The sequence below is a fragment of the Sceloporus occidentalis genome, unplaced genomic scaffold (assembly GCF_023333645.1).
Source record: "Sceloporus occidentalis isolate IW3139 unplaced genomic scaffold, rSceOcc1.0.p SCAF_2, whole genome shotgun sequence".
In the NCBI taxonomy this organism is placed as follows: Eukaryota; Metazoa; Chordata; class Lepidosauria; order Squamata; family Phrynosomatidae; genus Sceloporus; species Sceloporus occidentalis.
This window is the reverse complement of record NW_028316982.1, coordinates 78,088,808-78,114,903: the sequence shown is the minus strand read 5'-3', so window position 1 is coordinate 78,114,903 and position 26,096 is coordinate 78,088,808. Positions and strand designations below refer to the sequence as shown.

The 26,096-nt window shown below is 39.6% G+C and overlaps 2 protein-coding genes across 4 annotated transcripts in view; one reads left to right on the top strand and one right to left on the bottom strand.

Annotated features, from left to right (window-relative positions):
• Positions 1 to 7,720, top strand: part of LOC149318584 (scavenger receptor cysteine-rich domain-containing protein DMBT1-like) — a 31,147-nt gene extending 23,427 nt beyond the window's left edge. Inside the window, exons 14-19 of the mRNA XM_089508334.1 lie at positions 167 to 225; positions 1,613 to 1,664; positions 3,381 to 3,398; positions 4,627 to 4,924; positions 6,478 to 6,507; positions 7,371 to 7,720. Coding sequence (XP_089364460.1) covers positions 167 to 225; positions 1,613 to 1,664; positions 3,381 to 3,398; positions 4,627 to 4,924; positions 6,478 to 6,507; positions 7,371 to 7,720 — 807 coding nt within the window. The remainder of the gene's footprint in view (positions 1 to 166; positions 226 to 1,612; positions 1,665 to 3,380; positions 3,399 to 4,626; positions 4,925 to 6,477; positions 6,508 to 7,370) is intronic.
• A 3,780-nt stretch (positions 7,721 to 11,500) lies between these two features.
• The window catches only part of HTRA1 (HtrA serine peptidase 1), a 58,776-nt gene continuing 44,180 nt past the window's right edge, over positions 11,501 to 26,096 (bottom strand). For 2 of the 3 annotated variants that reach the window (XM_089510079.1, XM_089510080.1), the window contains exons 4-9: positions 19,914 to 20,108; positions 17,934 to 17,966; positions 17,539 to 17,653; positions 15,764 to 15,821; positions 14,712 to 14,807; positions 11,501 to 12,191 (exon numbers count right to left, since the gene is read on the bottom strand). In XM_089510079.1, the coding sequence (XP_089366205.1) occupies positions 12,023 to 12,191; positions 14,712 to 14,807; positions 15,764 to 15,821; positions 17,539 to 17,653; positions 17,934 to 17,966; positions 19,914 to 20,108 (666 nt within the window). In that variant the 3' untranslated portion in view covers positions 11,501 to 12,022. Of the gene's footprint in view, positions 12,192 to 14,711; positions 14,808 to 15,763; positions 15,822 to 17,538; positions 17,654 to 17,933; positions 17,967 to 19,913; positions 20,109 to 26,096 lie in introns of those variants that run through there. The other variant, XM_089510081.1, reaches the window with a different exon arrangement.

Here is a 26,096-nt window from a genome sequence, read left to right as displayed (position 1 = left end):
GCAGTAAAACCCATTTGTATGATTCGCAGAGACCACGAAGAAGAAATATATATTAACTCATCCAGTGATTCATGGTTCACACACATCGTTGTTTACAGTTTGTATCCTACTCTGCAATATTCTGCCCTTTTTTTTCATATACTGATTCAATATGTTTCTTGTGCAGGTTGAAACACGCAATTACAAGACAGCCAAAAAAAGGAGGGAGAGGGATTACAGCTTAAGGTCACATAGTTATTTCATATGGTTTCTGTTACCCGTTGGCCAATTTTTAGCATTATGGTGATTGACCTATGCCTTGCTCCAGGAGCTCTTTTCCATGCCATTTTGGTACTTTTTCGCATGACTAGGAAGATGTAGGAAAGGAGATTCAGAAGGAAAGTTTCTACAGTTAGTCTGCCAGTCCCCAGAGAAGAACAGAGTTCCTCTGAGAGGTCCGTCCTCACATGGTCCTTAGTGACTGCAGTGGATCAAACTGTTGGGGGAGGAAACAATAAACTTACTTTACCTCTCATGGAAGAACATTTCATTTGTGTTGTCACTGAAGTTGCTCTGTAGCTAAACACCTGAGTGAAGAGTTCTTTAAGCATTATCAAAGTTTAATTTGGATGTTTCCCTCCAGAGGAACATTCTGGTTAGTGGGAAATAACTGGCACAAATATGACTTTACATTCTTCCTAAAGTGCCAGTCATGTTGAGTTCAAATATCTAAGATGAAAAGAACACTTCCGACTTGCTGAGCCTCTTATAGCCCAGGCTACAGTAGATCCCTTGAGCCAATGGGATTTATAAAATATTCATTCAACATACAATGACTGACTCAATTGGTCTCCTCTAGTTAAGACTATCAATAGCATTCACATCTTGACTTCAGTTTCATATTTGTTTAAAACAGACAATGAAAAAAAAACTATTTCAGTAGTTTGTTCTGCATTAGTTCAACAGTGAGGTGAGGACAGGAGCGGATGGTCTTGCCACACACCCCAGTAGGCTTAAGCAAAGGCAAGTGGCAGCAGCCTCTCCTAGCTTGTATTGTTGTTGTTCTTGTGTGTCTGCAAGTCATTTCAAACTTTTGGTGACCCTAAGATGAATCTATTATGGGGCTTCCTTTAAAGGATTTCAGAGATTATGGCGGGTTACAAACCGCCATAAAGTACGCGCTCCGCGCGTACTAGGGTTAGGAAGGGCCGTATTAGGGTTAGGAAGGTTCTTACCTTCCTGACAGCCCTTCCTCCCAGTACGCGCGGAGCGCGTACTTTTTTGCGGTGCCCATCCACATGGGCGCCGCCATGTTGACGTACTGGACGCTGTGCGTCCAGACGTGTCGCGGCGGAAGTGACGTCGCGAGGACGCACTCCACCCCTCGCAGCGCCACTTCCGCGTTCCAAAAAGGAGCGGCATTTCGCCGCTCCTTTTTTGCTGCGCAGGGAAGCCTCGCGGTCTGGCAGCTGGGGCTTCCCTACGCAGCGAATGGCGGCGGCGGGAAAACGGCCCCTTGAGGGCCGTTTGTATCCCGCCTATATGTTCTTCTTCATTCCCGTATTTTGCCATCTTAAGGAGCCTGGTATCAGTTGTCCACATGTGTCCCAAGTTTTCAGCTGTGAAATGTTAGAGAGCATGAGACTGGTATCAGAAGAACAAAGCAGCACATCCCCCTCAAAAAGGTATATACTAGTACAGTAGTCCGTTGCAGCTGGCATATTCTTACATTTTGTTGTTGTAATTTCTTTCTTAACAGCTGAAATCTCTAAACCAGGTAAGTCTTCCTTTTATATCTATTAATCCTTTCTTTAATCTTGCATGATTTTAATCTCTTTTCTAGTGTATAAAAACAGTGAGGGCTTTCCCATACACTGAAAAGCAGGCAACAGCCCCAGGCATAGAAAGGGACAGTTTTCAAGGCATCTCTTGAGGGATATGAAGGAAGATGCCAGAATGTGTATAAATGTCTTTCTTTCTTTCTTTCTTTCTTTCTTTCTTTCTTTCTTTCTTCATTTCTTGCTCTTCTCACAGTATGGCAGTTTCGTATTTATGTTCATACAAAGGTGTACATGAGAATTCTGGAGCTTGGCAAATGTCTGAACTTGTGACTTAATGTGGCATTCATTACATGCATGAAATTAATGTTTATCATAGGTTCAGCATATTTTGAAAAGCAAAAGAGAGGATGCATTTCTGACCGATTACTTCAAAGCACCTATTGCTATGTTGATTCTCTCTTTAAGTACCTTTAAATGCTCTTACTCCGTATTTTAACTCTAAAAAAGAGCTACGTTTTATCCCTGAGGCTGAGAGAGTTTGACTTTCCCAAGGTCACCCAGTGGGTTTCATGGCCGAGTGAGGAATCAAACCCTGACTTCCAGAGTCGTAGTCCATCACTCAAGTCACTACACCATGCTGGCTGTGCTCATAGGCACAAAGTGTACTTTCTTTGGACTATAGCTCTCAAACTGTTAGGTAACTTTTCCTCTCCTCTCTGTGCTGTGATTCTGATGAAAATTGTCTCACTACACAAATTGTAGCAGTGTGTATCAGGAAGGAAACTTTTATTCATACAAATGGAGGTTATCCTCCAACAGCAACTGCCAGCTTTGCCACTATTTTTAAAATATCTTCCAAGCTTTCTTGGTGTCACGGTGGGCAATTTCACCAGATTTTCCACTGAGCTATTTTAGCTCCCCACCGCATGGCACATTCAAACCAGAATTTGGGATGTGAGGGACATGGAGAGAGGGGAATCCTTCCAGGCCTGGCAGAGGACATGTCATGCCCCATTAGCAAGAGGCATTGCCCACTCCTGCTCAGGAAGAATCTATATCCTGAAACCTTTCAATAATGGTACTGTAAGAAATAAATCTGGGCATGCCATCCTTATACAAAAGGGAAAGGAGTCTACTTTCTGCTGCTCACAGTATACATAGAGAAGAGAAAGTCCACCCAATTTTTCTATGGGTGAAGAAATTGCAATTACAAATGACTAGTCAGATTGTTATTATTATTATTTTAAAAACTGCCATGATTTGTGTGTTCTGGAGATTATTATCAGGGTCGTATCAGGACAGCTCAGCAATGACTTTACACTACCACTGAAATCCACTTCAATTAATTTTATTATGAAAAAGCAAGTGTACAAAGCCAAGCTTCTAAAATGTCAGCATCCTACCAATTTATAGGTTCACTTTGGTTCTTTCTCTTGTAGCTCTCCAGCTGGTTTCTATCATAATTAGACAATAGTTTTGGACAAAACTTTAGTTTTATATAACTTGGCTGTTGCTACTCTCTAAAACTGTTGCTGACCTTAATTTTGGTGAGGAAAAGATTTATTTTGTATAAACATGGATTACAGATGTTAACCATCACCTTTTTAAAATTTCTTCCAGCTGGAACCGAGTGGGATGGTGAGTCTTTCCCATGTTTTAGGGAATTTCTTTTTAAATAATAAATTGATCATAATTTAATTTAATACGAAGTAGCCATTTAAACCACCTAGAGAATCTGAAAGTTTTAGCATGAAATTCTTTGAATGTAAAACTTGGTCTTGATATCTTGTTTAAATTGATTCAGCTGTTCAAATCAATGCAGTTCCCTCTCATTCATATCACAAAATTGTATTTTAAATCCTACATTTTAAATCATGCATATTTATCTAATTGTTGCAATGTGAGCAAATTATTCTATAATTTTGAAAAGTTGCAATTACAAATTCAAGCAGTCATCAAACCATCATGTTTCATATGTGACAGAATAAAGAGTTTTTCATACACATAGGGACTGGCTAGAATCTTTTGGTGACTTAGGCTTGCACTACCAGGGATACACAAGCATAAGTCTTTCTTATTCTCTTCTGCAAAGAAGTATCAAGTACCTCCCTGTGCAATTGTTTTTACTGAGTTGAACACTGGCAGATGGAGCACACTCTGCCATGGTTCTGTCCCTGGACTCTGATTGTCGATTAGTCAGAAGAGGGGCTAGGAAATCTCCTTCCCAGCCGTTGCCTGCCTGCAGCTATCGCCTCCTGAAACTCCACATAAATATTCTTGTAGACCTTTATGCCCCCCCCCTCACCCAGCATTCAAGAGGATCCTGGCCACAGTGGAAGAGGTCCAGCCTCAAATATATAGCCCAATGTGCTTTAATCCCTCATAATCCTCTTAAAAGTCATCCAATGGAGGTCTACTGCTGTCACATGGGACACTGCAGGATGGCATGACCAACAGCCCCCCCCCCCCCCACCAATGGACAATGCTATGATGGAGATTTGTGATGGGTCTCCACAGGGGTCCCTGGTTCCACTCCCCATACCAATGCATGCTGGTGGAAGGGGGCTGATCACACCATTCTGCAGTTCCCTGCTCAGAAGCAGCACTGATCTCTGTTGCTCTGGACAGCCGAGTCATCTGAAACAATACTGCCATGACTGAAAATGAGCACACAAAGCAGTTATAAGGTCCTTGGTCTAACCTAAGACATTGTAACTGACTAATAGGAAGTCCATCCTACTTGTAAATTGTGGTTTTAAATTTTTTTAAATAAAAGTGTTAAAATGCCAACATAGATGTTTGCAATGCTATTTTTTGGAAATAGTTTTAACATCCCTCCCCCCCCCCCCCAGTTCTGTCTTTTCAGCTGGAGGATGGCCCAAATCAGTGTGCTGGCCGCGTGGAAATCACTTACTTTGCAAGCTGGCGAACTGTAGTTTGCAGTGAAGGATGGGACATAAATGATGCTGAGGTCATTTGCCAGCAACTTGGTTGTGGCCATGCTCTTGCAGCTGTTACCAATGGCCTTTTTGGAGAAGGAAAGGGTGGCCCTTTAATGACGAAAGTAGATTGCTCCGGTGAGGGCTCTTATTTGTTGGATTGTCCTCATGAGGATCGGCCTGCCACATGTGGGGACTACAAGCACGCTGGTGTTATATGCTCAGGTACCTGTCTTCTCTTTGGCACTATGAGATTCCTCAATGGCCTTTTTATGGAAATTCTCTGTCTCCCATGTTCCCTCCCCTCTTAATGTGGATTGCCTTACTTAGAAGAATGCATTTATAACTGCATTTATATATTTTTAGTGGGAACCTTTGGCCCTCCCAAAGTTAAAGAACTATTGATCCTATCCTACCTCACCATTGGCCAGGCTGGCTAGGATTGGCGGGAACTTCAGTGAAGTCACTTTGGAATTGCTCACAGCTTTCCAGCAATGATTTATGCAATGTTTCCTGTGGCAGATTTCATCCATCTTATATGAAACCTAAAAATTGTATATAGTCGGCTCTCTATATTCTTTGGGGTTCAGGGCAGAAGATGCCCACAAAAATGGAGAAAATGCAAATAAAATGCCATTTTTCTTAACTGAGAGAAGACATCACTAGGAATCTCTAGTTCCTCATGTGCTAATCTTTGGTCAACAGCTGCTGGTGGATGATGATAGAATCATTCTTGAGGTTCTACAAGTACCTAAAGAAGTGTTTTCTCTAGGAATCTCTAGGTCCTCCAGCATGTCTCAACTATCAGCATGAAGCAGAGTCGTCCTAGAGGACCTAAAAGTTCCTAGAGGGAACATACAGTATTAATCAAATCCTTGCATAATCAAATCCACAAAAGTCAGATCCGCAAATGTAGACAGCCAACTGTATTTCTAAATACGACTCAAAATTTTAGTCACTAAACAAGACTTGATTCCTTTCTAAATAAGTAGCAATGAGAACAGTTTAGAATAGTATGGCAGCATGTGCCGCCACTGGGTACAATGGAGGCTGTCCCCAATGGCGGAGCAGCCACGTGCACCGACCACCATTGAAGTTTCATTGTCCATAAGGGTGATGTATCTGCATGTACACACCACCATTGGGGGCAACAGAATTTGAGCATCTGTGCAATTTGGTATCACTGGGGAGGGGGGTCCGGAACAGACTGTGCAATGACTTGGACAAGTCTAACCTTAGTTCTCAGTTATATACCTTTCACTTTAGGATATTGTCTAGTTCTTTCATAGCTGCCATTCCCATTCCTAGTCTTATTCATATTTCTTGACTGCAGCCACCATTCCAATCTCTGTTTGATCCCAGGTACTGCAATTCTTTGACTATTTAAATTTCCTCATTGTCTAAGTTGAATTTGAATAGGCTGAGCCCTATGAAAGGGTAATTTTTGACATTGGGATCTGCCAAGTTAGACCATTAACCCAGATTAGACCATTGACCTGCCTTCTACCAGGTTAGACCATTAACCCATTATTATTCAATGACATGAATTCTATGGGTGTCAGGCAAAGGTTTGTCTCATCACCTGCTGCTTGATCCTCTTAACTGGAGGCACTGGTGACTCAATGTGTAACTTTCTACACATAAACCATTGGTTACGTCACTGAACAATTTGCACAGCATAGCTTCATTTCTGTAAATGAGTCTTCCCACCACTTACTATTACAAATAGACAAGTAGTTTTATGAAATATTTGAGCATCTTTCTGTCTCTGTTCACAGATTCTGATCTGCGACCACCAGACCTGGAAGGTAACTTAAAATTTATGCTTTATCACAATTTTTGAGGATATCAGAATGGGGTGGTTTTTCTGTTATTGTTTGTTGGCATTGCTCTTTCCTTGTACTCTGTAACCATTGCACATCATTTGTGTAATCCATGTTTCTGGACACATCCCCCACACACACACCAGTTCTGCTTTTTCAGCTGAGACACTTTCACCTAAGACAGTTTCAACTTCATTTTAGACTGAGTGCTAAGGGGGAGCACTGCAAGCTAGAGGAGGTTACTGTACGGCTTTGAAACCCAAGAACACAATCAGGACAAGCAGTTCTTTTTAGGCACTAAATAGAAAGATTGGCAACTCAGCACTGTGCATTACACAGTGATGTTGGTAATGGTGGTGTATTTTTATGTGGCAAAACCCCCAAAAAACTTGCTACTAAATCTGGACTGGTCTGGAATTTTACATCTGACAGCAGCACTATTCTGGGAATTTATCCGAGCCCAAAAAAGTTTACCAGTCTCTCTTCACCCTGAGGCAGATGCTCGAATACTTGCAACAGACCTGGTTAAACACTTACGTCTTGGTGCCGGTAACTGCCAAACATATTTGGTTCTAGTTGAGGCATTTAAAAGTTAACTCAAATTGGCTGTAGTCCTGTACAGTTGCCTGGGAACATCCATTGGAACTCAATGAAGATTACTTTACAATAGACATACACAAGATTGAAGTGCTAATCATGTAGAAGAGCTATAATGCAAGGTAACTGTAGCTTCAGAAACCACAGTTTGTGGTTACCTGTTTCAGCATATGCATGTTCAGATCTTTTGCAGTTTTATGCATGTGATGACCATGCAACCTCAAACTAAAACTAACATTGCTTCGTTCCAGACTTTGAGCTACGTCTGGTTGATTCTTGTAACCTTTGTGAGGGGCGTGTTGAAGTTTATTACAATGGCACATGGGGAACAGTTTGCGATGATGATTGGGATATCAATGATGCGCAAGTGGTTTGCAAAGCGCTCGGGTGTGGAGATGCTCTCTCAGCTTTGGGAAACGCTCACTTCGGTAAAGGCAATGGAAATATCTGGCTTTCTAACCTTCAGTGTGAGGGCAATGAGTCCCAACTGTGGCAGTGCAGACACTTGGGCTGGGGTATCCATGGCTGCCATCCTGAAGAACATGCCAGCGTCATCTGCACAGGTAGGTTTGAATTTCTGTTACCTCAGGGCTTTTTCTAACACATCTTTTCAGCATTTCTCTCTTTTCAGTGGCAAAATTGTAATTTATATGTAAAAAAAAAAAAAAACAACTCTTGCTTGGTCCAGTATGAGAATGCAACCAGTAAATCTAGTTGCCTTTGGAACAAACTAGCTGCCTGTAGCCATAGCAAACCCAAGAGCTTGGGCCAAACCACAGCTAATTTTTTTCATTATTAATATTAGAATTATTTGTATTGTTTTACAAAGTAAAGGTGTGAAAACAGAATTTAAAATGGGTGAAAGAAACTGGTGAATCCTTCTCCTAGAAGCACTTCTCCCCAACTATTTCTCTCTCAATAGTGCTCTGGGACTGAAAGCACACAGAAAAATCAGTGATTGTGCAATGGTTATCACAATAGGATACACTGTAGTAAAGATTTAGGGGCTGAATGCATGGCCTCAAAGGCCTGTGTTCCCCCTGGCACAATGTTGTCCTGTACAGACAATGCAGGTCAATAGTCCTGGACCAGGATCAGCCAGACCAGACACCAGTCCAGCAGTTCTGGGCTGACCCTGGCCCAAAATGAACTTAGCATGGCTTTAAAAGGGCAGCTGTTTGTGACTTGAGTTTCCTGGAAAGTTAGTGACAGCCCACAAACCACACAACCATGTGCTGCTGCCACGTTCCCTCTAAAGACCCCAGTTGCAGCCTGTGTTTTTGGAAGGAGGTACCTGGCCACATAGGTGAACCCACATGCCTGGTTTCTGCCCTTATTGACCACGGTAGGGGCCTTCTGAGCGAACATGGCATCAGTGCTAGGTAAGAGGTGCATGGCAGTGGCAAGTCCATGGCATGGTAGCACGGGTGCATGTGACCATCTGCCTGTTGCCAAGCTGGACCAGGGGTAGAAATGGGCCAAAACAGCTGGCATGATATCACAGGCTGGCCTGTAGTATCCTGCCTGTGTGTATAGGCCCTTAATGAAATATACCCCAAAGCAGTGGTTCCCAACTTTTGATCCTCTTGTTTTGGACTTCACATCCCAGAACCCCCAGCCAATTTTGCCAACAATCAGGGATTATGAGAGCTGAGATCCAAAACATCCGGAAAACTAAAGATTGGGAACCACTGCCCTAAAGGCATCAGACTGTCTGATCCTGGAAGCTAAGCAGGGTCAACTTTTGTTAGTACTTGAATGGGACACCACCTAGCCTGGTTGGTCCTACATAATATTGCCTGGGCATGGGATTTTCCATTCTGAAAATTAGATTTTAAGACACCCAGTTGTTAGTTCCCAACTAGAACTAAATCCAGTGGACCAATGGAATTTACATAAGTCTGTCTTACCAAGTTCCCACTGATTCAATAGGACTAACGTTGGATTTAAGCTTGAGGTTCCACAGATTTCTTTGTTATTCTTAAGTAATGACCTACAAAATAATCTTCTGAAATCTTTCATTTCCACATTAATTAAAGAAGTGTGTGTGTGTGTGTGTGTGTGTGTGCCTGTTGACTTATGGCAACCCCATGAATTTCATAGGATTTTCTTGGCCAAGCAATACTCAGACGTGGCTTCTAGTTCATTTGTCTGAAATGTAGCATACAGCACCTGGTGGTTTTTCATCCAAGTACTAGCAAGATCTACCCTGCGTAACCTTCAAAATGAAAAGGGATCTGGAGCCTTTAGAGTATTTAGGCCAGGGGTAGGCAACCTGCGGCCTGCGGGCCGAATGCGGCCCGGCGAGGCCTTGGGACCGGCCCCAGCCCGGTCCTGCTGCCGATTGCCACCGGGACCTTTGGCCTCTCACGCGCAGGGGCAAGGGGGGCAATTGTCTGTAGACGCCTCAGAAACATGCATTTATATTAACATTTTTTAAAAAATCAGCAAATTTTTTTGCGTGTCCTCCACTTTTTTAAAAAAAAGTGTCCACCATTTGAAAATGTTGTCCTACATTTGTCCCTGTTTATTTATTTATTTAAATTTTTAAAGAATTATTTAATTATTTATTTTTTGGCTTTGGCCCTCCCAGTTGTCTGAGGGACAGCAACCCGGCCCCGGCTCAAAAAGGTTGCCTACCCCTGATTTAGGCCCACAGTTAAATACACATCATACACAACTCATCCAGTTAGGATTATTTATCTACCACTCTGCTACTGAGTGGAATGACAAGCCTCCTCTGAACCTATATTGCCAACCATGAATTTATATTGCCAAAAGAGGTACCATTCATAACTGGTGAAAAAATGATGTACTGTCCACAAGGTGGCAGTATATAAGCAATTCCCATGACTTCTGGCTTGTTCAGTTCCTCAATTTCAATTCCTACGCTTATTACAAAATACGTAGGTGCCATTCCTCATAGAAATATATTAAAAAGGAGACAAACTGAAATTCCTCAGAAACAAGGTAAAGATTAAAACCAAATTCATATTGCATATACATAAAGTTTGTGTCACAAACTAAATAGATCCTGGCTAAGGGGATGAAAAGATTAAAACCAAATGCATATTGCATATACATAAAATTTATGTCATAAACTAAATGGATCCTGGCCAAGGGGATGAAACCCCAAATTATTCAGAATGGGAATTTACCTTTGGGAGCTATTGGAATCCCCCAACCCACACAAGAAGAAAACTGAAGATGTGTGAGATCTTATGCACTTTACAGAATGAACTTCCCAGTGGAACTCTGATCTACCTCTCTGACATTTCTACATAAATGAAATGCATTATGTTACTAGGCAAGTACCATCATGCAGAGGAACACGGCATCAGACATCTTAAATCTCTCTTCATCTTTCATTGTCATATACCTCACCATATATTGCCCCTGGAATGGCAAATTATTAAGAAAGATTCCTATCACATTCCTCATCCTTCTGAATCATGTCAGTGACTGACAATTTGAAAAGAGAAATAATTAGGTGTCAAAAGGCATACTTCTCACACAGCAAAATCCTGGGCTTTGATTTTGTCCTACCACTTGTCAATGAGACGAAATCCAATCTAATAGGTGCTTTGAGACAGAGAGATGCCTGTAGCAACAGGATCCCACTTTCAGTTATTTGGCATGTGTTGACTGACTTGGAGAAGTACCATTTTATTAGAGCATATAAATGTGCTAGGGACACAACATTCAGCAGTTTCTGTACACTATGCTGGAGGGGTAGAAAGTTTCCCTCTGTTTGCATAGCCACAGTATAGGAATCACTCTTCAACATCATTGTCTTTCATTGCAATTGTAGGGCACTGGGTGTGAAGGACTGTCATTGTTAGCTGTGCATTGTCAGAGCAAAAATGCAGTGCCTGCAATTCAGCACATTGACTAGGAAGCTTATGTTAATATGCATTGACTAAATCATCACATGAATGGCCTTCTAGGTCTGGAATGAATCACCAGTCAAGTGTAGTTCTCATTTCACTACAAAGGTCAATCTGTGCATATGCAGCAAATAACTCAGCTGCTCTTATGGTATTATGTAAAAATCACAATTAGTGTTGCCTTGATTATTCACTTTGCTTTGATAAAATCTAAAGCAAAATCCTTTTGTGGCAGAGAAAACTGAATTTTTTACTACGTACCCATTATATTTCCTAAGTGCATACAGTAATACTGCATTTTCACAAATTGTCCCTCAGCTTGAAAAATGTGGGTTGATAGTAGAGTACTGGTACTAGAGATCTACCAGTACAGTGAAGAGATGAGTAATTGTACATTGGATTTTTAAAAAGGGTTTAGACCTGGGAGCAAAGGATGCATTAAAGACATGAGTTGAGTTCTTCAAGAAATGAATTTTCACCAGAAAAAACACAGGCACCGTTAGAATTATTTTAATTCGACTAGGAAAATACAGCATTTTTTTAAAAAAAAATGAGCATGAAGTCAGTAAGGAAAGGTCTTTGGGATTGTGCATGTACACAAGTCAGCATTTCTTTGCACACATTAGCTATCTTTCTTGTAACAATTGTATTTTAAGGAAGAATTAAGCTATAGAAAGACTGAACATTGCATTGCATGGTTTAGCAGTCATTCTACTTTAAGGAAGTTCATAGTAGGAATAAAATAAAATGCAGCACAGAGGGATCAGATGTTGACAGATGGAGCCAAGAGATAATACACAGCATACATTAGTAAAAGCAGAAGTATCATCTTGAACATTGCATAGATTTTTTTGCCTCCAACCTATATGAAAATTACTTTATTGACCAAAACAGTTCCACTGAACATGTGGATTATTGGTCAAAAGTCTACTGTTTCCTGTACCAGCAGAGAGATAATACACATAGTCCACTGCTTGCTCTTAACAGAGAACATGAAATCCAGCTCATGTTTCTACTTAAGCATCAATTTCATCAGGTATCACTGTTAGAATAATGTCTTCATTGCCTCTACGTACTACCATGCTGAGTGTATTGTCCTTTTTTATAATGTCACTGACATCACTGGCTGAAAGTATTGTTTGTCCGTTGATGCTTATAATCACATCATTTTCTTTCAGGCCTCCACTGAAATATAAAGAAAGAGAGAAAGTATTACCTTAAGAAAAGAATCAAACCTGCTTTCTGTAATCAGAACTTTCAAGATATGTGATCCAAAATTCTTCAGCAAGAAAACAACAGCTCTTGGGCAAAGCATCTCTGAAGATGCCAGCCACAGATGATGGCAAAACATCAGGAAGAAAAAATTCTAGAACATGGCCACATAGCCCGAAAAACCCACAAAAAACCATGGATGCTGGCCATGAAAGCCTTCACATCTGCACTGTACTCCTCTCTTTGGATGTCTAATGCAGTTTCTACCACCAGAACGTAGAGAATTTCTTTTGGAGTACAATCCCGCCCCCCGCCCCCAATCCCCAGCTAGCATGGCCAGTGGCAATGCTGGCTAGCAGATTCTGTGGGCTATATAATAATAAAAAATAACTTTCCCAAGCTCTGTCTACCATATAAAGATAAACAAACAACAAGCAGACAAATATCCAGTAGTGAAAGTTCCTCAATAAAAGCAATTTGAAAGGATTGTGTGGTCAATGCTGTTCCCTTTGTGTAACAAGGGTGGGAACTCTATACTCTGCAGATGGCATTGGCCTACAATTTCTAGTATTCTTTAACATTGGTTCCCTGCTGGGAGTTCCAATGCAGCAGTATCTTCAAGACTGGATAATTCCCATTATAGACATATGGTGCTGATTGTCAGGGATACATAGTCTGTGAAGTAGGTCTGGCACTGCTTGAGTCTGTTGGAAGAACATACAATTCTCTTTTAACCTTTTTCAACAAATCCCCACATATGTGCCATTAAGTAATAGTGTCAAGAGTCACCAAAAGGAAGAGAACTGAAAGGCTGGGTTCAGTTCTACCTTTCTAGTTTTTGCAGCTCCACCATGCCATCTCACATGATTTCCAGTCAATGCTGCCTTTATTTCTTCTCCCTCTTCACCCACATCCTTAGCTACAGAGAATCTAGGGCAAATTATGCTCTTCCAAAAGCACTGCTAACACTGAGGTAAACAGGGAGGATAGAGCAGCTATCCCATTGTATCATCTTGTCTCATCTTGTAGACAAACTCTGACTCTGAGTTATGGAAACATCCAGCTAACGGGATGAGACATGATTCAACGCCTAAACATAATCACTTTATATAGCCACAAAGCAGTCACAAGTCTCTCATGCAAAGAGAAATCTCTTACACAAGCATTTCTTTCAAAATGGATATTTTGCAGACCTTGAAAGGCCTGCCTTTCTTCAGGGTGAACACCAATGTGAATAGAACCCCCCCCCCCCCGTGCGTATATATTATCACTAGAAAATAAATACAACAAACTGTACAAATACGCTAAAATGACTTTAAATGTAACAAATTACTACTGCAATTCATGATCATGTTTGCAATGATTCTAACATGCTTATATATCAACAGACTATATACCACCATTCGTGAAGGACAAAAACTGTGGATTCCAAGTCCACAAACGGGGAGGGACATTTTTATACTGTGGCAAAGAAAACACATTATTTTCACATTTTGGATGTTTAGGTTCTGGTGTGGAACATACTGGGCACTGTCTGGACTGCTAGCACCAGAGATGGGTTTGGGATGTATGTCACTGGAACAAGATGACACCAGAATGGGAGGCAGGGCGGGGGGGGGGGGGTCCATGCAGGCAAGACTAAAGAAAGTGTCTCTCAAATCAATGCTATAAATACAGGAGGTGGCCTTAGGCAAGCCACACTCTCTTTCTCTCAGTCTCACTCTAAAACCTTAAATGTTGGATAACAATTCTGACTTGGCTTACATGGATTATTGTAAATATTACAGTCAGCCCTCCATATCCATAGATTCTGCATCAACAGATACAGCCATCAATGGCTTGAAAACCTTTTTTGAATCCAAAAAGCAAACCTTGATTTTGCCATTTGATATAAGGGTCACCATTTTACTATGGCACTGTATATAATGAGGCTTAAGCATCCAGAGATTTTGGTATCCAGGAGGGGTCTTGGGACCAACCCCCAGCAGATACCAAGAGCCCCCTGTATAGCCAGGTAATACACATGATATTCCTTGACCACTGCAAAACTCCAAACAAAATGTTTATTATTTTTATTATATGGAAACTTCAGCTCCAGTCTTCATCCTCTTGCAGTAATAGGGCCCTAGTGTGGCCCAATCATAACATGGTTGTGTGGACATAATGAATGTAACAATGACAATTGGTCAATGGTCCCAGATCTGGCACAATGATAGGTTTCATTTACTTCTAGGATTCTATCATCTGATTGTTTTTTGCAATGCCATCAGCAGAGCAGCTCAAAAGATCAGTCCATTAATTGCTCAGTTTGAGATAGATACATCACCAAAGCTCCTCTTCTAAACTCTGGTATATGGAAACCAACAGATTTCCTGAAATAACACACCAGTCAATGAGAGTAACAGTTTAGTTAACTTTCCTCTCATTAAATGGCATGGTCAAAGGCCCCCTTGAAGCTTACAGTTGCAGTTTTTGAACAGTTTTTGAACTTACGCCTCAGCTGGTGTGTCTGGAATTACTTCAATGATATAGGCTCCAGAAATAACGTCAGGGAAGTCTTTATGGCGGTCCTTCAGTTCTTTTGCTTTACTATAAAAACAAAACCAATGAAATTAGGTATGATTAACGTTTATGTTAGAATACTTAGCAATAAAATAGAACAAGTTTCCAGAAAAGCAAAACTAAAACACAGAAGCTTTAAAATTCCAAAAATAAACAAACAAATAAAACTTAAACAGGTAAACACAACTGTTCAGATTTCCAAAATCCAAAGAAAGAAAAATTAATTCTGCTGCTACTGTGGAAAGTTATTTTGCATGAAATGCATAATAATGTTTGTTCTAGTTATTTGTTGATTTTGAAATTTAATTTTGGTTTCTTTAAAAAAAATTACTTCATAAAACTGAAAGTCCTGGATCTTTAGTTTAGGAAAGCATTTGACATGTATACAGACTAAGACTGTGTCATTAATTTACTGTCAGATTTTGCTGTACTTAATACATCGCTGCCTATCAGATTCTATTTGGACATTCCAGATTGAATCTGGTGATAGTGTAGACATTATCATTTACAACAGCTATTAGCAAGAATTTTAGAACTTTCAGGTGAAAGAAGAAGAAAACCAGTTCTCATTTTTCTCTAAAGCATATTTAAAAAACTGGAATGGCTCAGTAGTCATAAAAAGAAAAATCATAGGTCAAACTGCCCCCACACTCCAATAAATGTAAATAAATTTAAGACCATAAAATGAATGACAAATCACAGTATCTACAGTCAAATTCACTGAGAGATAATGATCCAAATTTAATCATAGATATACTAAATACTTAAGGTAGAAATATTCCCCACCTCAGCTGAAAACATCAGGAATGAAGAGATTTAATTCAAGGAAATATTTAAATACCTTTCTTTTATTGCACTCCCCCTGCCTTCAAAGCAATCACATGGTGCTGCTAATTTTTTATGAGAGGTATATCTAATATTGCTGTTATTGTGCTGATTTAAATAGGTATGGGTAGAAGAAATATAGTAATTTTAAAACATACCTGGGGGTGAGAGACATCATTCGTATGCCAATATATTTCTTCTTTGTTACAGCTTTTCCTGTTTTTTTTTTAAAAAAGCAAAGTTTACCTTGAATCTTTTTCATTGGCCCAGAAGTACTGCATATATTATACGTAATGATGTCGTACCTACCCATATATACTTCACATATATAAATCAAGGGCTGATTTGGGGGCCAAAGTTTAGGAGCATGTAGCATATAACAAGGAGGGTCACCATGATGGCTTGGGAATTACAATAGGACATTAGGAGACCAAGGTTCAAATCCTGGCTCAGCCACGGAAACCCATTGGGTGGCCTTGGGCAAGTCACACTCTCTCAGCCTCAGAGGATGGCAATGGCAAACCCCTCTGAAGAAATTTGCCAATAAAATTCCATGATAGGTTCTCCTTAGGGTCACCATAAGTCAGAAACAGCTTGAAGGCACACAACAACAAAGTATGCAACAAAAGATGTAAAGGATGACCACAGGAAAATGATGCCAACAAATTCACAAACTTCTGGCAGGTATAACTGTTTGTGTTCACCCTAAAGGATGGATGGATGAGGAAGGAATTGCAGTAAATGGTGGCTGTGTGATGTTTGGGGGAAGCGACCAGGCACAGACAGGGCTAAGAAAACACACTCATGTCAAAAAGGATGAAAAGGCAAAGCAAAGAAAATGGCAACCACATAAGCAGTGATTTCACTTGAATGTGACAACTTTGCCTGCTTTTAACCCAGAAAAGCTGACAAACAGACACAAATGTCTTATTCAAATCCTTCAAAACCTGATTCTTCTTTGCGTTTCTTTGAAGTGCCAAAAGACTGCTACCACATCATTTTCCTACCCAGGCATTCAAAAAGGTTAGAAGTAGTGCCGTGGCAAAGAGAGTAGAGGGTTTCAGTGCTTCTGTTAGATGTTCCCAGGTTGGAGTAAGTTCTCCCCTTTTGCCACCTTACTCAGAGAAGGGAGTGGTTCCTTTTTTGAGAAGAGTTAACTTACAGCACTTACACTGACCTGAGGATAAGTCGCCCCAGATTTTTGGGGTCAATTTTTTGTCTAAAATTTCTAGACTTATACACGTGTAAATACAGTAAGCAGATAGACCTCCACGCTGAGCCACTTCAAAAAACAAGCAAGAGGTAATATCTTGAATCTTGTCCATACTAACAATAAAATAGTAAACTTGTGCATAAAGGGAAAATATGTTGAGAAGTCCCTTTACAGATATACAGTTGGCCCTCCATATCTATGGATTCTTTATCCACAGATTCAAGCCTGCATAGCTTTAAAAATATTTTTAAAAATACTTAAAATTCCAAAAATGAAACCTTGACTTTGCCATTTTATGTAACCATTTTACTATGCTGTAGTATTTAATGGAACTTGAACATCCACTGGTTTTGATACCCACTGAGGGTCCTGGAACCAAAGCCCAGTGGATACCAAGGACCCAATGGAAGAAAAGGACTAAATGGAGGAAAAAATTAAAAATAACATTCACATGCAGGTATAAGTAGTACACATCAGAAAGTTACCATCCTATTCTACTACCTTTTCCCATGCAGAATGCTCTTAAAGCATCATCTTGTGCATCAGAACTAGGTCCCCCTGTGTTCACAGGGCTTAAACCCAGGTAACTATGTGCAACAAAGCTAGGCAACTCTAGATGTTTTCCCATAATCCATCACCACTGACTATGCTGGCTAGGGCTGCAATCCTGGTGTCCTGGATTGCACCTTAATTTTCCTGCCTTGTAATATAGTACAGTACCTTTAGATTGTCGATCGTGTGACTCAGTGAGGAATTTTTTAATCTTGTCTGATGGTATTGCAAAGGAGATCCCAGCAGTGACTTTCAGAGTATTAATGCCAATTACTTCGCCATCCTGTAATAATGTGAATGATTAAGTATGAGTTAACTAAATAAAGACTGCAATTCCTACTGTACATTGTGCAATACATTGATTCTGAAACAGCCACACTGTAAACATTTTGGTACAGCACATGAATTATTGGCACTAGCATGAAAAAAAGATGAATAAGAATCTTATGATGATTTGCCAGCTTCCCGCTGTAAACTTTACCAATCTGAGGATGGAAAAGTGGAAGGAGATTAAACGGTTTATAAAATCCAAAACATAAACCGTCTAAAAAAAGATCTCTTACCAGATTTACTAGAGGTCCTCCAGAGTTTCCATACTGTAAATTAAAAATATATATATTATTTTTACTCTTGCATTCATTTACATAGTTTCTTTACACTAGCTAGTATGGTTGCTGCCCAAGCTTGGAAAAGTAATAGTTGGGACCAGAACTCCTATAATTTCAGTGGCCATGGATACTGGGGGATTTTGAGATTTTTGGTCACCAAAATTAACTTACCTAAGCTCTTTTGTTACATTGCAGAAAAGGGATTCATATTCACTTATCAACAGTGTTCTCTTATGCAGCTCTGACTATTCAAAACCAGGGTGAAATAAAGCTAATAAAGTGTACTTTCAGACAAGCAATGTTCCCTAAACATGCAGCTGAAGTGTTGGGACGAGCAAGAAGAGAATTCAAAGGAAACTTAAATTGAAAAGCTGGCCTGAGCACACTGAAGACCAAACGAAATGCTACAGTAGCCAAAATAAAGTCTCCCTGTGTAAAAATACTTAAGGAAACCCTGTTTGTCACTGAAATGATCTACAAGGTAGTACGCCTTATTCAAAGCCCAATGTATCTGCACTATAAAATTTTGATGCCTCCCTTTATATCTCTTTTTTAAAATCCCACATTTTTTATACTTTAAACTTTTTTCAGTAAGCTTCTTTGGCAATTTTGTACCTCTTTTACGCTAAACTCACTAGACATCAATTCCTTTATTTCCTGGTCTTGCTCCTGAAGCTTAGGAAAATATGCCTGTTTTCTTAATTCTGTAAACTCCTAAATTACAGGAAGTTAGCATAGCCCTTGGACAGTTAGATTTGGTAAGTTAGCTGTTCCCTCAAGTCTAGTAGAAGAAGTACTGAAGGTCAGCATTTCTTTCACTCCTAGAAATGCCACTAGTTAGCATCTTTTAAAAACAAGAACAAGAACAAGTTTGAGCAATCTATGATGAATATTTAAAGACTGTTGAAGAACATAGCCTGCACTTAATAATTTTAAAACAGTGCAGTGGTTTATGACTGAACACTTGATAATGCTTTTTAAAGAGTAAACATAAATTTTACTGTGAAAAACTGTTATCTATTCCAAGGGACAAGAATGAAAGAACTGAACTACCATATATACTCAACTATAAGTCAACCTCATGTATAAATTGAGGTCAGGTTTTGGGGTCAAAATGGATAGGCTGAGGGTAAAATTTGGAGGCTCCTTTGGTGTGTGTATGTGTGCATATGGCAAGAGAGACCCTTATTGAGGTTTTTTGCTTTGTTGTTTCAGCTTTTGTTTCAGGCCAGATATGCAGGTGTGAGAGGGGCTCTTAAACAAACAGCAATATTAAGCAATCACTCAGGACTCTTTCTGCTTGGCTCCAGAGAGAAATAAACTCCTCTCCGCATGCATGACACAGGGAAATCTGAAAGACCCATAAATAAGTTGACCTGGGATTTTGGGGTCAATTTTTGGGCATAAATTTTTAGATTTATAGATGAGTATATACAGCAATGCTATTGCAGTGACTTTGTTAGATGGAAGCAGAAGATAGTAGCAACAGAATCTGCTGATACAGTTGGCCCTTCTTATACATGGATTTTTTTATACACGGATTCAAGCATCCACAGTTTGAAAATGTTCCAAGGAAGTATAAATTTCAAATATCAAACCTCGATTTTCCATTTTTTATAAGGGACACCATTTTTCTATGTCATTACAGTCGGCCCTTCTTATACACAAATTTTTTATACACGGATTCAAGCATACACGGTTGAAAATGTTCCAAAAAAAGCATACATTTCAAATAGCAAACCTTGATTTTCCATTTTTTATAAGGGACACTATTTTGCTATGTCATTATATTTAATGGGACTTGAGCAGCCACGGATTCTGTTATACACGGGGGATCTTGGAACCAAACCCCAGCGTATAACAAGGGTCCATTGTATAATCTGTTTTATGGTCAAATGCATCAATACAGGGAGAGATTTGTGAAAAGTGACTTACATTAATAATTGCATCTGTTTGGATGTAGTCCATATCAGAATTTCTGAGTCCCAGTTCTTTGCCTCCCCGTTGAGTCGTGCTAACAATTCCAGTAGTCACTGTATTCTGCAAAGAAAATGGACTTCCAATAGCCACCACAAATTCACCTGGGCGTAAGTCTGCTGAACGCCCAAGCAATAGGACTGGTAGTTTCTCCTGCAAACACAGAAAGTAAAATCATCATCAATGTAAATCAATAACAACTCAAACATTTGAATGCTACATGAAACAAAGGCATCAAGAAATGGTTGAGTTTGGTTTCCCTATAATCTCCCATTATCCCAAAAAAGAACTACAAATAAAATTGTGTTATCTAAGAAGTCATTATTAAAAGGAAAAAAATGATATTTTATGGCATTCCATAATGTATGATTCTGCGACTGGACTTGTTTCTAACATCTTCCTTAGTTGGGCAGGGCAGAGATGAAACATGAGGCTTTGATTATTAAGAAAAGCTTAGAAACAGACTGTAGCAAATAGATAGCAGCCAATTGCTGTCTCCATTCCTTCCTCTGAGAGTTCTCAGATGTATGATCCCTACCACAACACCCCCTTGCACTGGAGAGTGCTCACAGGGGTCGGGGAAACCATCAGCCAGCTGATTCATGATTGACAGGGGAACAGATTCCCATTGATCACAGCCTATTGCCGTCTGGTAATGAAGGACTAGGGGAGTTTTATAGCCCCTACATGCATAGGGACTGTGAATGGATAACAGTCACAACTGCATAATTCTAGATTACATGTTTGTAACAGTCAGAGAATTCTGGCTGACATAAACGTATATGTACCTTCTAAGTGTTGATGTACAAATGAATTATTAGCACTGATGTACTCCAGAAGCTGAACCTTCCATTAATACAAAAATGTCATGAAAGCAAAAAGAAAATCAAAACTGGAAAGCAGCTGTAACAATCACAACATGCAGCGTTTCCATTTATATCTATTTAACATATTAATTGTGATTAATTCAGAAAAATTAATTCAGGATTAATTCAAGAAAAATATTTAAAGATTCATTCCTTCAGTACATAAAAATTAAAATGCATGATCACAAAATCTCAGTCAGCAGTCTTGACTCAAAGCCCGTTCATTCAGCTGTACTTTGATTTTCATGAGATGAGCATAGCGTTTTAACCAATGTTTGTTGTTAACTGCCCTCAAGTCAATCTCAACTCATGGCAATCCTATGGATGAGACATCTCCAAGACCCTCTGTCCTTCACTGCTCTGCTCAATTCCTGCAGCTCCATACCCATGGTCTCCTTGATAGAGTCCATCCACCTAGCATGTGGCCTTCCTCTCTTCCTACTTCCCTCCACTTTTCCCAGCATTAGTGTCTTTTCCAATGAGTCCTTCCTTCTCATGATGTGTCTACCAACCCCATAAAGCAAAAGTGATTGAGTGGAAATTCCCATGTTCTGCAGTCAATTCAGACAGCTAGAAAACATGCCTGATGGACAAACTGAATCAACTGGTTTATGTAATGACAGAGATGCATCCTGTGTTATATCCACATTTATAATGGCATATTTTAACCACTAAAGTTATTATTTTCAAGGATGTTCTTAAAGACACTTTTAATGTGTCTTTTTAATTTTGCTCAGTATGCTACATGGAGCAGAGCCTTGCAAAGTAGAAATGCTAGGGGAAAGAAAGAGAAAAGGAACAAATAAAAGACAAAGTGGGTCCGGTGTTAGAAAGTCTGGGTCAGATGTAGCAGTTAAATAAAAGAAAGTTCAGGAAACAGAGATTTTGTGATATATATGTATGTTATATATACATACATATATTTGTTACATATATATAACAAATATATATGAGATACACTGTCCGTGAGGATGCACTTCCCTCTTCCTGGTTCTTTGAACATTACCAAAGGCCCTACACCTTAACACTCTTTCCATCAATGTGTCCAGTAATAATGAATATATAAAATGCAATTTAAATATAAGAAAGGATGCTTTATTAATATCCTAATTGTAAAGTACTATAGTTGCAAGATGATATCTTTCATCTAAAGATATTATGTTTGTTACCATTTAGAGACATAAATCAGCTTCATTTATATGCCAATTTACCTTAATTGAAATACTCTAAAACATACCACTCTTTCTAAAATATCTAAAGCAGTGGCAAATTAGAGGGACCAGGAGACAGAAAAACACTGAAACAACAAAGTATGTTCTATAACCTGTCTAAAATAGTACATCTATCAGATCAATGCCTGATAAGAATAATAAATCTTCTGAGACAGATGCACATTTTCATAGCCTTGGGTTATTTCTGGCAAGAGAAAGAAGCTATATAATAAATAGTTGATGAGCAATGCAATTATTTGCAGTTGTGCTGAGTCTTCAAGCCTGGGCCAATATTGGGTAAAATCTTAGTTCAAAGTCAAACACTGCATGAGTTGGCTCAGTATCATCAATGTGATTCAACATGCCTTCTGGAAAGAGTTAGCCTTCTCTTTATGGGGTTAAAACAAAATCAGTTGCAAAATCCCTTCCTCAGCAGAAGTTATAAAACATAGTTTGTTTGCAAAACAAAATGAGCAGCATACACAAAGTTTCCAGAAGAGACTGTCCTCTTATCCTTTTTTAAAGACATTTGTAAGCAAAATCCACAGATGATTGTATGTGTAATGTCCCCCCCCCCCTTTTTTTTAAAAAAAAAAAAAAACATTTGCTCTTGGGATAAGACTCAATATGGCAACCATTATCCATTTATGTATGCTGCTGTCTCTTTCTTTTTATTTTGCAGAGGTCCATTTGATCTCAAATGTTGGGCCAAACTATATAAATATTTCTATATCAGAAACTTAGAGTACTATAAAATTTAAAAATGTTCAACCAGCTTGTAATGTGAACATAAAACCAACTTGGCCCCAAATATTTTTTGCACTCCAAGTATCATTCGTCTACATTAACTTCCATATATACTCTACTGTGAGTTGACGTCATGTATAAGTTGAGAGTAGGTTTTGGGTCCAAAATTATGGATTTTGATATGACCCTTAGATAAGTCGAGGATAAAAGCTAGGGGCAGGTAAGAAAGGATCTAAAGGATGAAGTGAAGGAAAACAATGCCAAAGAAATTACAAAATTCCAGCAGGCATAACTCAGACTAAAGGCTGGATGGAAGAAAGAGTAAAAAAAAAAAAGGGGGGGGGGGGGTCAGTGCTTCCAGGACAGATTACACTCTTGTCCTTCAACAGGGGGTTGTTCCTTTTAAAATAAGATTAAAATACAGAATTTACATTGACCCGTAGATAAGTCAACTCAGGGCTTTTGGATCAATTTTTTTACAAGAATTTCTAGACTTCTATATACAGTATAATCAGACATGGGCATGGATAGTAAGTGGGATGTACTTAAAAGCCACACATATGACCTTGAGGGCTACACACTACAACAAAAGGCCAAAACTGCTTACAACATTTAATTCACCCATTATTGAGAACACTGCTTTTTTCTTTTAAATGTGTTATGAATGCAGTCCAGAGGTATGTAGATACAGCACCAAGCTTTTGAAGTATGCTTAATTGCTTAAGAATTAATTGATACTATCAGCTATCACCTCTTTGGAGGGGAGAGTGTTCCTGATTTTGTGGTGACTGGTACTGCCAATGTTGGCAGAAAAGGGCCATTTATTTGGGGCTGATCTCCCAGTTCATTGTCACATTTTCTGTACAGACAGTTATTCACAGCATCCCTTTGCCCAATCCAGCATAGAAAAGCCTGTTGCTGAATCAAGACAAAAAGTGATTAGCAGGGTAAACATGCTTTTTGAAAAACAAACCAGAATAAAACATATCAAAGGGCATGTTCCTATCCTTTATGAGAAGAAACCACACGTGAAAATTTTGAATTTCAAACAATGGAGTAAAATTAGTTGAAGATAAAACAAATTACCACTGTTTTTTAGAAGTGTACTTCCTAATTCAATAGTCAGCTTGTTGTCCCTTAACTAGCACAGAGAATATTTAAGAATAAACAGTCTTTTCACTTCGAATGCATTTCTCTATCTAAGGCCTGAGACACACTGGCCAAAAGTGGTGTGCCGGCGCCAAAACTAGGGTTCCAAAGCGCACGGCAACCATGCACTTCAGTCCATATGGGCAGTGGCATCATGGTGCCGTCCTGTCCACATGGGCACCGTCGTGATGACGACGAACACGCCACAAGAAGAACCCGGAAGAACTGGGTTCTTTTTACTGCGAAAGGACGCAGTGTGGTTTGGTGGCTGTGGCGTCCTTCCACAGTTGAAACAGGCAACTCCAGCCTGCCGTTTCAGGGTGGCCTGTACTGCCCCTTACCTATGTAGTGCAGCAACAGGAAAATGTGGTCCTACAGATGTTGTTAGACTGCTACTGCCATTAACACTACTCAGCATATCAATGAGGTAGGATGATAGGTGCTGTGGTTCAAAACATCTGGAATGCCACACATTCCCCCATCCCTCATACAAGATCATCACTATATATGGTCCTTTACAAGGAGAAGTGAACCAATCATTGCTACAAAAATGTCTAAAAGAAACAAGAAAACTATTCAGTAGATTTTTTTAAAAAAAACAGCACCTCTTGCTTTCCCTCTCTTAGAAAGGAAGCATTAGTCTCTATAGCTGAGAGTTTCAATCTGAATTTGCTCTCAATTCATCTTTATACCTGCAAACAGGCAGATGGAAGGGAGGACTATTCTTGCAAGTAAAATCTATCAGATCTAATTATAATTAAAATACAGAGCTTTATAAAAACATGGCATAACTTTGTATGCCTTTCAGCATATAATAAAGGGTAGAAGCCTGGGCATGCCATTGATTTAAATCTTTCTATGTGCCCTTCCCTCTTTCCCCCACAGTGCTGAGTCACTGACTCATTACATAGCCTAGGGCAAATCATAATCATTTGCTTCTCTCTTTTTCTAGGCCCTCTCCCTCTTTTATTCAATTCTTTCATTATCATGTGGCCTCATGAAAGATTCATACAGCAAATTCTAGCAGGTCGTCTTTTAAATTTAAGATCGCTTTTAAAATTATTTGTGTCACAAGTTCCCATACTCCAAACATTACATTTGTAGAGCTGCATAGCATCATGTTGCTCCTAGCACAAAGGAAACCTGGGTTGTCTAGATGACATAGGAAACAGAACGTTGACTTTAGCATAATGAGATTATTATTATTGAAGGCACTAAAGACGGATCTCTTCTGGCAGGCATACCCACCTGACCTTCTATAAAGAACTTTAGGAAACCCCACTTCCAGTCATAACAGCATAACTGCCCGCTGCCCTGTGATTACTGTAATTGAAATTTTTATACTTTGTGATGTTTTTATGATATGTATTTTAGACACGATTGCCTGTATGGAGATTTTTGGTTATAGTCCCGCTTCGATCCATTGGGAGAAGTGGGAAAATACAAATAAACTTATGATGACGATGATGAGGAGGAGGATCTGAGCAAAACAGTGCCTTCCTTCTCCATCCAATCGGCTGGACATCGAGGAGAAGTGATTGTCAACTTCTCTCTTACACAGTCCAGTGACTGGGACAGTGAGAATTTATTTATAAGTTATATGTGAGAATTTGCTTGCTTCACAGCTAAACTAGAATGGTAGAGGGTGATGACAGCCATTTCCAGTATACTCTGGAAATAATTCAGATAAAACAGATTTAGTTGAACATTCATCAGACATCTGTAAATTAATCTATATACTGAAAAGTCCAGAATGGCCCTAAACCCAAGGAACAGTTCTTCCATCAATTTCTTGAATGCTTGCTCCCATCTCTTCCAGACTTACCAAGGTGGCAGCAGAAAGGGTTTGGGGGTAAACCTACAGTACAGCTTCAGGCTCCAGACACTGTCTTACCCCCTTGGAATAGCATTCAAGAACGCTGGGAGTCACAGAAACACTACTCCTACATGTTGAGTCTCCCTTAGCCTACATGCTTGGAACCATGGTGTTTGAACTGCTCTTCCAGCAGTTCCATGTATATGTTAAATAGCATAGGGGACAACACAGAACCCCGAGGAACTCACAGGGCCCAGGGGTCAAGCAAGAATCACCCAGCACCACCTTCTGAGTTCGCCTCTCCAGAAAGGAACGGAGCCATTGTAAAACAGTACCCCCAAGTCCCATCCCA